Source organism: Vipera berus, assembly GCF_964194415.1.
Source record: "Vipera berus genome assembly, chromosome: 1".
Classification (NCBI taxonomy): Eukaryota; Metazoa; Chordata; class Lepidosauria; order Squamata; family Viperidae; genus Vipera; species Vipera berus.
Window position 1 is genome coordinate 25356130 of NC_138202.1, and position 13618 is coordinate 25369747.

Here is a 13618-nt window from a genome sequence, read left to right on the forward strand (position 1 = left end):
GGCAGCATTTGTTAGAAAGGCATCATTGGCTGGAGTTTCTGCATGCTATATCTGGGTATCCTGCCATGGATCCAACAGTAAGCCATTTAAGAATTGTATGTTGAAGTCAGTTCCAGGAGAATTTGAGTTAATGCAGCAAAGAAATACTTGTAAACTAAGCAATTGATGATGACATCTCCAAACCCCAAAGGGACACTGAACAAAATATCTGGAAATAAGGAGTTCTGTGCCATACACACCTCCTTCTCTCCTACTATGACTGAGCAAATTACATTATGCAAGTTGCCTAAGAACATGACATTCTGGATGTTGATTTGGTAAGCCTGAACTCAGCTGAGCATTTTGGCATTTTTATGGGCAGAACTGAGTTGAGGCAGATCCTTCAAAGTCCTTCACACAAACAACCAGAACCCAGTAGAGCTGTGCAGACGGTCTGCTTCGTAATCTAAATGTTAGCTTTCCCCTCCCGTTGATGGGAACTTGCCAAGGGCCACAGGAGGAGAGAGCAGTTGCTAACTCTGCCAAGGAAACAGAGTCTATAATATTATCCAGTACCCAGGAGGGGATCAGGAAGGCAAAACTCTGTATTTTACCAGAGATCCTTGTGTTCTCCTCCACATAGTTTTAGCTTACAAACTCACTTCTGAACAGGATACAGTAAAAAGACAAATAGAAAAACTGAAGAAAAATAAGGAATTGGCTGCTAAATACAGCCTCCTGATATTCTTTATTTCATATTAGTTTGAAAACTGATTCTGTTCAAAATGTTCCTGTCAAGGCCTGTTATATAGCAAAGATGCAGAATCTCAGGCTGGAGGAGGTCTGAAATTGGCACCACATTGTAAACAATGTAGGGCTGACATCCAAGAAGTAACTTAAATTGTTCTTACTTGAATGCAAGTCTTGAAAACAGTGCAATATAGAATATAAACCATATTATAGTGTCCAGAGTATAATCATAGCCTTCATTGAACAGAAAGCGTGTGGTAAAAAATTTACTATAGTTTACTAAAGAGAACATCTAAATCAGTTTCATATAAGTGAAAAATACCATTCTCCAATCCTATCAAAATGTAATCAGTACTGGAAGCCTGAGGACAGCCCATCTTGTCTTCCAAATGTGTTGAAACTACAACTCCCAGAATTCCTAACAAGCCTGGAAATTTAGACCCAGTTTATGCAGGAAGGCTGGGTTTGTACATACCAGTAGTTCTGCTCCCATCGCCTCAAAAGTAATTGTTTTGTATTTTGTCCCATTAGTGAAATAAACCCCAGGCAAACTTGTGACTAATTTTTTTCTCTTCAAATCTCTTCTGTTTAAACAACTCCTTTCCAAGAAAAGCAGTTGCTACCCAGTTTCCTGCATTATGATGAGATTAACATGAGTATCTCAAGATTTCAGACCTGGGTCTTTCAGAACAAAAAAAATCCTATTATATCAGAAATGGACACAATAATCTAACCATGTCCAGATTTTCCTTCCTTCTCTGAGAAGGCCCATAATTCTCATTTCATCATTGGAAATCGATAGAAGGAGTTGGCTTCTACTTGCCTGGGATTGGAGAGATACCTGAGCAAAGGCAACAGAAACCCATCCTCCTGGGGAAATGGTGGGGCCAAGCTCATTTGAAAGAAGTAAAAGTGATTGCAAAAGTGAAGAATTGGGCTAGCTGCAACAGAAGTACAAAATAGAGGGCCAAGGAAGTGGTGGTACAAGTTGCTCTTAAACAAGAAACAGGAATGAATGAATGAATGAATGAATGAATGAATGAATGAATGAATGAATGAATGAATGAATGAATGAATGATCAACCCCTTAATTTGGGGGGATGAAAACATGGCTCAATCATTCTCTGTAAAAGAAAAGATCATGTGGTAAGGAAGTAGCGCCCTCTCTTTAACGTCTAGACTATGAAAAAGCCTCTGATTCCTTTGTCCATCTTTCCTGACCTTGGAAATGGATGGAGAAATTTGCTGGACATTAGGGCAAAGGGTTTCTTTGTCTCAGTGGGGATATGTCCTTCAAACACTTCTGATGACTTTGACAAGAACCACCCCAACTAAGCCCACACAAAAACACATAGCCACTGCATGACATTTGCCTTAAAACAGTCACATAACAAATTGAGAACATATTTCCAGGATCTTTATGGTCCCATGACATTAGGAGCCATATGAAAAAAGACAGTACATGTTGATCTTACCACCAACACAGTAGAACTTCAGAAATGTTAAAGTGACTGTTACTTTTTCAAAAAGAGAAGGAGCAACACAAACAGCAAAAGAATAACATCAATGCTAGAGAAGACAGTCCAGGAAGGAAGATAGATGAATGAATGAGGGCCAAAAAAATTAGCTACGGATGAGGGCCAAAAATTCTTCACGTGTCTTTGGGTCTTCTCTGAATACTCCAAGCATGGTGCTGGTTACAGTCTTACTGTTCATTTTCTGAACCCCTCGCATCACCATACACATGTGCCTGCAGGAAGGAAAGACAGGGGGGAGGGGGGGAGAAATCCAACAGAAATATTTGTGCTGAAAGAAAATTGCCTGTCTCTTTCCGCTGCAAAAAACAGCAGGAGTAGGATGGAAAAGTTTAGCTGCACAATTGAAATCCAATCTGATCTTAATTTCAGTATAATGGCTTGCCAATCATTTTTTTAAAAAAATCAAGCCCTCAGTATTTTCACTCTCATGCACTCTTTTGCTGATGACTAAGCCATGACATTCATTGAGGTGAGTAAATGATATATTTACTCACCTCAATGAATGTGAGTAAATATAGATGATAGGGGGATGTGAGGGGGAGATAGATGATAGATAGATAAATAGATGAGATAGGGGGATGTGAGGGGGGGAGAGATGATAGATGAGATAGCTAGATAACTAGATTGATACAGATAGATGATATAGATGATAGGTAGGTAGATAGATAGATAGATAGATAGATAGATAGATAGATAGATAGATAGATAGATAGATAGATAGATAGATAGATAGATAGATAAGAGATAGATAAGAGATAGATGATAGATAGATAGATGATAGATTGGTTAGATAGATTTAGATAGAGATATAGATAGATAGATATAGAGATATAAATTGATTAGATAGATTTAGATAGATAATATAGATAGATGATAGATATAGATAGATATAGATTGATTAGATAGATTAATATAGATAGATAAGATAGATGATAGATGATATAGATGATTGATACGAGACAGACACAGACACACACAGACACACACACACACACACACAGAAGTATATATATAGAGAATTATATGTAGTCCTCAACTTAAGCCAACAATTGAGCCCAAAATTTCAGTTGCTATGCAAGACAATTGAGTTTTGCGTTTTACAACCTTTCTTGTCACAGTTGTCTAGTGAATCATTACAGTTTTCAAATTAGTAACATGCTTGTTAAGTGAATCTGGCTTCCCCATTGACTATGTTTGCCAGAAGGTCACAAAAGGTGATCACATGACTGGGGATACTGCAACAGTTGTGTGAAAAGCAGTCACTTTTTCATGTCATTGTAACTTAGACCCTAAACAAATGGTTGTAAGTCAAGAACTATCTGTAAAGAAATTGAATAATGAACGTGCTCGCTCGCTCTCCCCCCCCCCGAATTCCTTTACTCTTTGGACACATCACAAAATCCGCATCAACTTACGTTGCCTCAATCACCACCCCAACTCCAGCAGGCTGCAAGGCTTCTGTGATGGCCACAGCAATTTGTTTTGTAAGGCGCTCCTGAACTGCAATGAAAAGGAGAAGAAAAATGATTATCCTCGTCAGGAGAGAGTTTCTTAAAGGCACAGCTCACTAAAAATTAAAAATTGTAAGTTTTAATCATATTTTCATGGCCCACAAAGTCTACTGATGAAGAAAGTGCTGGAAGTCTCCTCCTTAATGGAAGGAAATCCATCAGAGTCCAGAAAAGAAGAAAATCTTTCCCACTTGCTCCTTTTAAAAGCAGGTGCTGACCCTCTGCATATGGGAAACCACAGCACAGTCCTTGACTTACAACCGCAACTGGGACAGGCTTTACAGTCATACGTTACGGTAGTAAGTTGAGGCACCTACACACAAGACTCAATTTTATGCTGCAGTCATTAAGCGCATCACTGTGGTTGTTAAGCAAATCCATTGCCATAAGTGCAAACCCATTCCTCCAAGTAGGCATTGGAGTTGTTGTCATGTGACCATGGCACACTGTAGCCAGTCATAAAGGCCAGCCAAGCACCTGCAATGTTGTCATGTGATTGGGTGGATGGTGGTGGCACATCTTACAACAGCCAGAAGTGCTTTACAGGCCATAAAGCATCCATTCCAGGTCTGTCATAATGCCAAACAGTTGTTAAGGGATCTGTCGTAAGCTAAGGACTACCTACATCTGGAGACAGGAAGATCCTGGACCTGAAGGATGCAGAGCCACCTTGTGGTGAGAGGTGGGGCAGCAGGCTTCCATTCAGGTCTCCCCATCAGGGTTTACTCTGCTTGTATAATGATGGATTATGAAATGCAGAGGAACATATTTATTGGCTGGCCATATTATCAAATCAAAATATATATTTCTGTAGATAATGTATATTTGCAAATCCTTCCAAATAGAAAGTAGACTAGGCTAAATGCTTCTCACTGATGAACATACTGATATTTTATCATGGTTTTTATTCTCTTTGTTATTGTCTGATGTGCAGAGTAACTTCTTGAAATAGATGGCTGAATGAATGAATGAATGAATGAATGAATGAATGAATGAATGAACGAACAAATGAACTCCATGACTACAGAACTTCCTGTGTAATGAGATATGATAAATTGTTCACAGCACATTCATACCTTCTATTTTTATTGCCACAGGTGATTAATAGTCTTTTGATATTGCATGACAAATTCTACTAGAATGGCAAAACATACATTACACTAGGTGAAGCACCAAAGGTTGTTACTTGCCTTGTAATCGTCTACTGTATATTTCCACAATCCTAGAAGAAGAAAAATGCATTCCATTAAGATTTCTCTGGAAACAATGACATGTCTAGGATGGTATTTCCAAATGTTTTCTTTTATTACCCAAACCCACATATAATAAAACCTTATTGAACTTTGAGGATCAGTTGTAAGTCCCTTCCTTCAAACACTGTCGGAACTTCAAATGGATATTGTACGAATGGTTGTAACTAGAGGACTCTCTATATTATAAAAACAGTATCTCTGAGTGATCTTTATGTCATTTCAAGAAATTACTATTGATAAGTTCATCCATTTTTGTCTTAATAGGAATAATTGGGAAGTATTTTGAATATATGTTAGCACTCATGGCAATCTTTAAGTCAATTTATATGTCCCTGTTGTGATGGGTATGGGTTTGTGTATCATTACCCAAAGGGAAAAGAAAAATACATTTACTCAATTTTGGGTAATTTATCCAAGTTAGAGAAGCCCTGGTCTTCAACAATGTATTTTAATACAGGGATGTAACCCTCCACTTTTCTAGCATCTTCTTTCACCACTGTATCACTTGCTGGGAAATGCAGGGTTTAGCAACACAGGAGGAACCCCCTATTCTACTCTATTACAACAGATGTTCTGGCCCTGTAGTTTTGAAATGTACTTCTTTAGAGGGAAATCTCTAAGAGGCCACTCCAATCACCAATTCAGCCTCTCTGATCTGCCAGAATCCAGCCTGCATTTGCCTGTTGGCAACCAGGCATTTGCACAGAGAGATCCTGGGGGATCCAAAAACAGGAAGATATGAAAATAAGCAATCCTTTTCACTGTTAACTGCTTAAACAAATGGAATGGGCAGGATGCTGTTCTGCTAATTTTCACTCTTTTTTGAAAATTTGCAAACTACACTATCGTTGTCATGAGAAATTTTAGCACAAGGGATTTAATAATAAAGTATCCTGAGACAGAATGACAGAACTGGCCATGCAAGTCTCAGTGTGGTATGTGACGCTCCCAGACATAAGCTTTTCTAAGCCCTGATTCTTGTAATAGAAGAATTAAGGTCATGCTTCAGACCGCCTGTGAAATACAGTAAATGCAATTGGCTTTCTTGATCTGGCAGATTATGTTTGGCCAACAGCCATAGTAAGAAGTGCTCCTTAGTGGGTTGGCCAAGTTTACTTCTGGAGCAATCTCTTCTACCTTACTTGCCAATCTAGCAAAACAAGGCTTTCAAAAAACAGTTCTTAATAACTGGGTTTGGGGAGAAAACTGGTTTGCTCTAGATTTCTACCAACTAGTTGCCACCAGGCTTCAGTTGCTTGACGGTAGAAATTTCTCAGAATGATGCTGTCCTATTTTCTACAGCCCTTTAGATGTTAGGAAGATACCCATTATGGATATCATGGCTTCCTACAGTCTTCCCTTCTCTGTGCTAAATATACCCAATGCTTCCAAACATTCCCATAAGCTTTTCTTGTCCTCTGGATCCATCAATATCCGTTCTAAAATGCAGCCTCCAGAAGTGAATAAATATTCTAGAGGCAGACTTGCCAATATTGAATATATAAAAATAATAACTTCTCTTCATCTTGATATTACACTTGTGTTGATGTAGCCTAGTGTTGTTTCTGCTTCTTTTGCAGCTGGGTCACACTATTAGCTTGTGTAATGCTTATGAAGTGTGAAGTTACTCAGATGCCTTTCACATGTAGCCGAATGAAGTCTCCACCAACCTATTTTATGCCCCGGATTACTGAAGCACTTCACGTTTGTCCCTACTGAAATACTTTGGGACCTCAATACCTATGTACACTTCTTTGCACACAGTGGCACTTTCTGATCTGTTCCTATTCTATAACTTATACTCTTCAATTCTTGTATTTCATTCTTGAGTTTCATCTCACCAAGAAAAAGCACATTCTTGCAAAAAGCTGCTGATGTATAAAGATTAATAACATTTAACAAAATACCAGAAGTGACAAAAATCTGGATGGCCAATCTGTCAAACTTTATACAAGATGGCCCTCAATTTCAAGGGTGCACTGTCCAAATTATATTGAGAAAAGTTAACAAAATTGCTTATCAATAGGCCACAATCCCTAGACTGCAGCTGAGCGCAAGATTATTTCAACACTGTTTTTCTCAGTTTGGTAAGACATATTGCTAATAAAATCAAAGCAACAGTTTCTAAATGCAAATTGAATGCAAATCTTATCTTCTCGGTTTAGAGATAAAGTTTCTACCTTTTTGGCAACAGAATAAGCACAAACCTTCTTTGTATGCAAACGTCTAGCCTCCTCCACCAATATAACATAAGAAGCAGCTCCTCACAGAGATTCAACATCCTTTACCATTTAACTTCAGCAATGTATTGATTTGTAAAACAGGGAAAGAAAATGATGCTTGCCATGATTCACAGACCAAAAGAAAATCATCAGATGTGAATGACAAATCAAGATTAAAGTCCTTGCTCTGCTGCTGCAATTTAGAGGTAATTGGGGGGGCCACCCTAGCAATACTAATCCACTGATTTGTCCTGCCAAGGCCATCAAAAACAAAAGGCTGATAACAGGTTTCAAATAAATCCCCCCCCCCATGAAAAATAAATTAAGATGGATGAGGCACCATATAATGTTTTCAACATTTACTAACACAGGCAGATAAAAGATGCCAATTATTACACAAGCAGCCCTTGGGTAAGTCAATAGATGTGAGGTAAGTGAATCACAAATGTCAGAGTGCCGGAAGGTTTCCATTGATGTAAGAAGCAACAGATCTTCAACAGATCACATCATCATAGATAGGGCTCGCAACTTGGGAGTCCTCCTAGATTCACAGCTTTCTTTAGAAGACCATATAGTAGCTGTGACTAGGGGGGCCTTCGCCTAGGTTCGCCTGGTGCGCCAGTTGCGGCCCTATTTAGACCGGGATGCCTTACGTACGGTCACTCATGCGCTCGTGACCTCTCGTCTGGACTACTGCAACGCTCTCTACATGGGGCTGCCCTTGAAGACCACTCGGAGGCTCCAACTGGTACGGAATGCAGCCGCAAGAGTTGTGCTGGGAGTTTCCCGATACTCCCATGTTACACCTCTGCTCCGCAAGCTGCATTGGCTTCCAGTTGTCTTCCGGGTGAGGTTCAAGGTGCTGGTATTGACCTACAAAGCCCTACATGGCATGGGTCCGGAATACCTTGGGGAGCACCTGCGGCCGGCATCAACTTCCCTCCGCCCAGTACGCTCCCACAGAGAGGGCCTCCTCAGGGTGCCACTGGTCAAAGAATGCCGACTGGTGGCCCCCAGGGGGAGGGCGTTCTTTGTGGGCGCGCCGGATTTATGGAACCGTCTTCCGGTTGAGCTCCGGATGGCGCCCGACCTGCGCTCCTTCCGGCGCGATCTAAAGACGTATCTCTTCGAACAAGCTGGCCTGGCCTGATGGGATGGGGTTGGGTTTTTATTACTTTTAATGTGTTTTAACCTATTGTAAGAGTTTATTTATTTATTTTTTATTTTAATTCCATTTATATCCCACCCTTCTCCAAAGACTCAGGGCGGCTTACAAGCTTAGCAGTAGCCTTCATTCTACGTATATGCCTGCTTATTAGGGCTTTTCATACACCCCCCAAGCGGCATTATTACAAAGTCAGCTTAATTGCCCCCAACAATCTGGGTCCTCATTTTACCTACCTCGGAAGGATGGAAGGCTGAGAAAACCTTGAGCCTGGTGGGATGCGAACCTGCACTAATTGCAGGCAGCTGGTGTTACTTAAGAAGGCATTAGCCCACTGCTCCACCAAGGCTCTGTGGGCATTTTGTTTAATCTCTTTTAATTTTTGTATTTTGTCTTTTAACATGTACAGGAAGTGGTAGGTAGATTAATAAATGAACTGCCTGACCTTGCAGGTGGGGATCAAGCATGCCAATGGAGTTGACAATTAAACTATTTAATCTAACCAGAGTTAGTTCTCTGAGCTAACGCAGATGCACCCAAAATCACCAGCTGTCGCCACTATTTGTAGTAGTCAATTTCATATATTTATTTATATTACTGTTTTGCTTCCTCTAAATATGCTGTCAGTCAATTCTGCCAACCATCCCAACAATTCTTCCATGTCTTCCAGTCTTTGGCGAGATATGGCTTTTTGAAATTGTCTACTTAATTTATGGGCAGAAAAATTCTCAAGAAATAGGACTTTATCTCAGCCGTTCTACTGAAAACAACCAGAAAAGGAATTCCTCATAATCCACACAGTAAGTTGGGAGGCAATAAGCAACTGAGGAGAGGATTGTTTCATGTAAAATGGGACATTCACACATATTACTTGGCTACCTCATCATTCTGTAAGTCTAAGAACACCATTTTTTTCTAACAATTTTTCCAAAATCCTCCTTGTTTGGAAAGAAGTTCCAGAGCTGATTCCAAAAAAACCTGATAGAAAAAAAGAGAATTTCTTTTCCTCACAACATATGTTTCTCCATATATCCCTTTTCTCCATATGCAATTGCACATGACTCTAACATGTTTTACAAATTTTTACAAGTTCACAAATGTGTAAACTGCTCAGAGTGACTGGTAGTCAGGCAACATATAAATTTAATAATTACTATTAATTATTATGATTTCTCTTGTCATTGTTGTACAACTGCACTTTAATTTGCTGGAAGCTTTAAAATCACCAGTGTCATACTCCTTCAGAGGGAGGTACTCTAGTGCCTTTCTCATGCTTTTGTGAGCTCTACAATTTCACTCTGAGGATGGGAAAGCCCTGAATAAAAACAAAATTGGTGGCGTGCAAATTTGATAGAGAAATAAATCAATAAAAATAAACTTGCATCATTCCTATAAAGGCTTGGTAGAATGTCCTGCTCATTTCCCCCTAATATGATCTTTGCTCTTTTCATTACCATTTCCTGAATCAAAAAACAAAACGTGGGGGAGAGGAAGCTACCCAGGTTTAGCAGATTGGTTCCTACTAAGAGCCATCTAGTTCCCTGTGTGCCCTCCTCTTTCTTCTACTCCGTGCAAGAGAAGAAAGCAAAGTTCAAGTTGGAAACGCTGCTGAACTACACGAAGTGCAAATTTACATATATAAATCCAGTGCACTTTCAGTCTGTTTCACAATTACCACCCCAGAGATAAGAATTTATGCAATGTCCTAAACTCTAACTCTGGGTTAATAAAATACACTTCCTGTAATCACACAGCATATTACCAGTATTGCCCAGACAAATTAAATTATGGCTTGGCTTGCTAATCTGGTTTATTCAACATGTTGCGACAATGGCTATAATCCCAGGGTCACAGATTACCCAACCTCATTTTAACCCAACTTCTAGTCTTGTGCAAACCCACCCCTTTACATACAGTTTGTATGCATTCTCTCCTGCCAACTCTTACTTTAATCAAATAACAGACTGTTTACCTTAAAGCAAGAGTGTCAAACTCGTAACGTCACGTGACATGTCGCGACGTATCGCAACTTTTTTGCCATTGCTGGCAATGGGGTGGGCGCAGTTTCGCTATGATGCATCCAGCCCACAGGCCGGCAGTTTGACACCCCTGGCTTAAAGCAACAGGAGGGGAATGATAGAACAGCCAGAAGGCCAGAGCTGGAAAAGGGGATATTTAACACTCTCTCAACAGGTGTTTCCTAACCAAACTTCCATACTATCCTCAAAGCCACTAGTTGCCCTGGACTGGAAAATGTATCTCCATATCTCAATGGTGCATAAACACTTTTCTGTATGGGGCCAAAGGAGGGACTTTAGCTAGCAGAAAGATTGCTGGGAAAAGTTAAATGTTACCTCCCCTAGTTTCACTTCCCCAATTGCATCATCCCCAATTGCTTAAAAGGAAAATAATTGTAGGCGTAACCTATATACAGACACTCAGTGATAGATTTACCTACACCAGCTTCTCACCTAGTTTCATTTTCAGTTATCTGAACTTTGCACAGTATCTACAGGTAGTACTCGACTTACAATAGTTCACTTAGTGACCACGTGAAATTACAATGGCACTAAAAAAAAGTGACCTGCGACCCTTTTTTCATACTTACTATCATTGCAGCATCCCCATGGTCACGTGATCAAAATTCGGATGCTTGTCAACTATTTACATATTTACGACGGCTGCAGTATCCCAGGGTCAGGTGATCACCTTTTGCGACCTTCTGACAAGCAAAGTCAATGGGGAATCCAGATTCACTTAACAACCATGTTGATAACTTAACAACTGAAGTGATTCACTTAACAACTAGGGCAAGAAAGGTTGTAAAATGAGGTAAAACTCACTTAACAAATGTCTCACTTAGGAACATAAAATTTTGGGCTCCGTTTTGGTCATAAGTCGAGGACTACCTGTAGTTGTTTAGTGAAATGCCACTAAGCACTTGCTTTTTGCAGCATCTATGATGGCCAGAACTTGTTATTCAAGAGTAAAAAACTGTCACCCTCAAGGAATCCAACTGAGTTGGATGGGATTATGAGGGAGTCACAGTGCAACCTGTTTTTCTTATTAATGCAAAATAATTGTGTACAGGGATAGGGGAAAAATAAGATCGATTAGCCTCTTGTAGAATGGCCTTTCTATGCTGGAATCTGAGAAAGGAATCTGAGATTGTCCTTAAATCTTCCCCTTTTTCTTCTGCAGAAGAAGTCTGTATGTCAGAGGTGTCAAACTCAATTTCATTGAGGGCCGCATCAGCATTGCGGTTGCCCTCAGGGGGCCAGGTGGGTATGGCCAGGGTGGGCGTGGCCTACTGGGTGGGTGTGGCTAGAGTGCATATGGCCTACTGGGTGGGCGTGGCCAGCTCTACATCGTTCGCATCAAGGGTGTCTATGGGGACCTGGGCAGGAGTGGGACAGATCTGAGGGTCTCTGGCAGAAGGAGGGTTTCTTGGCCAGGGCCAAGGCAGTGGGGGCCGTTCCCTCACTGTTTCCAGGATGGCTTCGCGGGCCACATGAAACTACTTCGTGGGCCGGATCCGGCCCCCGGGCCTTATGTTTGACATGTCTGCTGTATGTTATCAGAGGAAACGGGAGATGCAAAAAGAACCTGCAAAATCCCTTGCCAAGTTTCTTGCAATTGTAGCAAATGGGTTCCTATTCCCTCCTTGATCACCCACCTAGGTATACAATCTGCTCACTCTATAAATGATGGATTTGTATCTTGTCTCTAAGACACACCAGGGTGGCTTTGTAGTTAAGGTGTTGGACTAGGAGCTAAGAGACCCAGTTGTAGTTCATTTCAGCCACAAAACCTCACTGTGTGACCTTGAACCAGCCACTCTCTCTCTCAACTCAACTATCGTAGTTACACGGGGGGGGAAAATAGGTCATGTAGTTAAGGTCTTGTAGTTAAAATTAGTTAAGTTAATTTTCCAATAAAATGGCCATTTTTTCCAATTAAAATGTAGTTTTGCCTCCAAGCTATGTGATATTTATGAGACAGCTAAATACTTCCAAGAAGAAAAAAAGAAAATGCTTATGCTTGTATAGTTCTTGATCCCTGTGGGATACCATGAAGCACGTACGGTCAAATTTAACTGAGACGATTAAAACAGAAGGTCATTGTAGAGAGAAAACAAATTTTGTCAGACCAAATTGTGAATGGAGGATTTAGTGTTTCAAAAATGCCTTTCCCACTTATCATCTGGATGCTGAGAAACTATATCTTGTATTCTTCTGTAAGAATTATTTTTACTCCTATCTTAAACCTGACCACCTACTTTTGTAAGCCATCCCCCTGTCTAAACAGAGAAGCTAAAATCATCTCTGAAATGCCCAAGAATTTCTCTAGTCCAGTGTTGACAACCTTGGACTAGGTAGTATGAATTGGCATAGTTTCTTATTTTTATAAACCGGTAAGCAACCATGTAGATTTTTTTTAATTGGAACTCTTCCTGCCTACGTTAATCATGACATATTTAGCAAGAAGGTAAAAGAAGGTATGGTTAGTTTAGCTCCATTTTAGATATCTGGACCAATACAGCTGGACTGTGTGGTCCTTAGTGCTCTCTGAGCTTGGAGGTTTCCTTGCAGACGTTTCATTACCAAACTAGGTAAGCTGGAGCTGTTTACCCAGACCAAGTTAAAAATCAGATCTGGGATAGATGGGTTAAAGTTCTACCTCTACCATTTCCAAGGCTTTAAACAAGTTACTATCTCAAGGATTTTTATACAACTAGTAAGGCTCTGGTACCTCTAATGAACCTCAAATATCTCATACCTCTGATATGAAATCATGGTAATTGGCCCAAAATCATACAGTTGATTTTTATGTGTAAGGCAGAAGCAGAACTCACAGCCTCCAGGGTCTAGCCTGCAGCCTTTAACCACTGCATCAAACTGACTAATGATTATTACTTTGATCATTTTCATCTACTGGCATGGGCTATCTAAACAGAGACTGTATATAGATAGATCACCATTGGCTTGAAGACACATTAGTATTGTGTAGCATATTAAGGGCCATATTGCAAAATTAAATGGAACCAATACCCATTTTGAAAGTGAGTTTAAGAATGAAACACCAACCCTCCTCACTCTCCTTTACACTGTGGCCCTTCCCCCTCTGTTCTGGTGAGCTTACTGGAACCCAAAGAACAACTTCATTAACTTGCTCAACATTTTGCATATAGATGAATCTG

At 40.2% G+C, this 13618-nt stretch overlaps 1 protein-coding gene across 1 annotated transcript in view; it reads right to left on the bottom strand.

The window, feature by feature from the left end:
• Positions 1-1857: 1857 nt before the first annotated feature.
• The window catches only part of GCH1 (GTP cyclohydrolase 1), a 33789-nt gene continuing 22028 nt past the window's right edge, over positions 1858-13618 (bottom strand). Inside the window, exons 4-6 of the mRNA XM_081314876.1 lie at positions 4969-5000; positions 3683-3767; positions 1858-2479 (exon numbers count right to left, since the gene is read on the bottom strand). Coding sequence (XP_081171002.1) covers positions 2353-2479; positions 3683-3767; positions 4969-5000 — 244 coding nt within the window. The 3' untranslated portion in view covers positions 1858-2352. The remainder of the gene's footprint in view (positions 2480-3682; positions 3768-4968; positions 5001-13618) is intronic.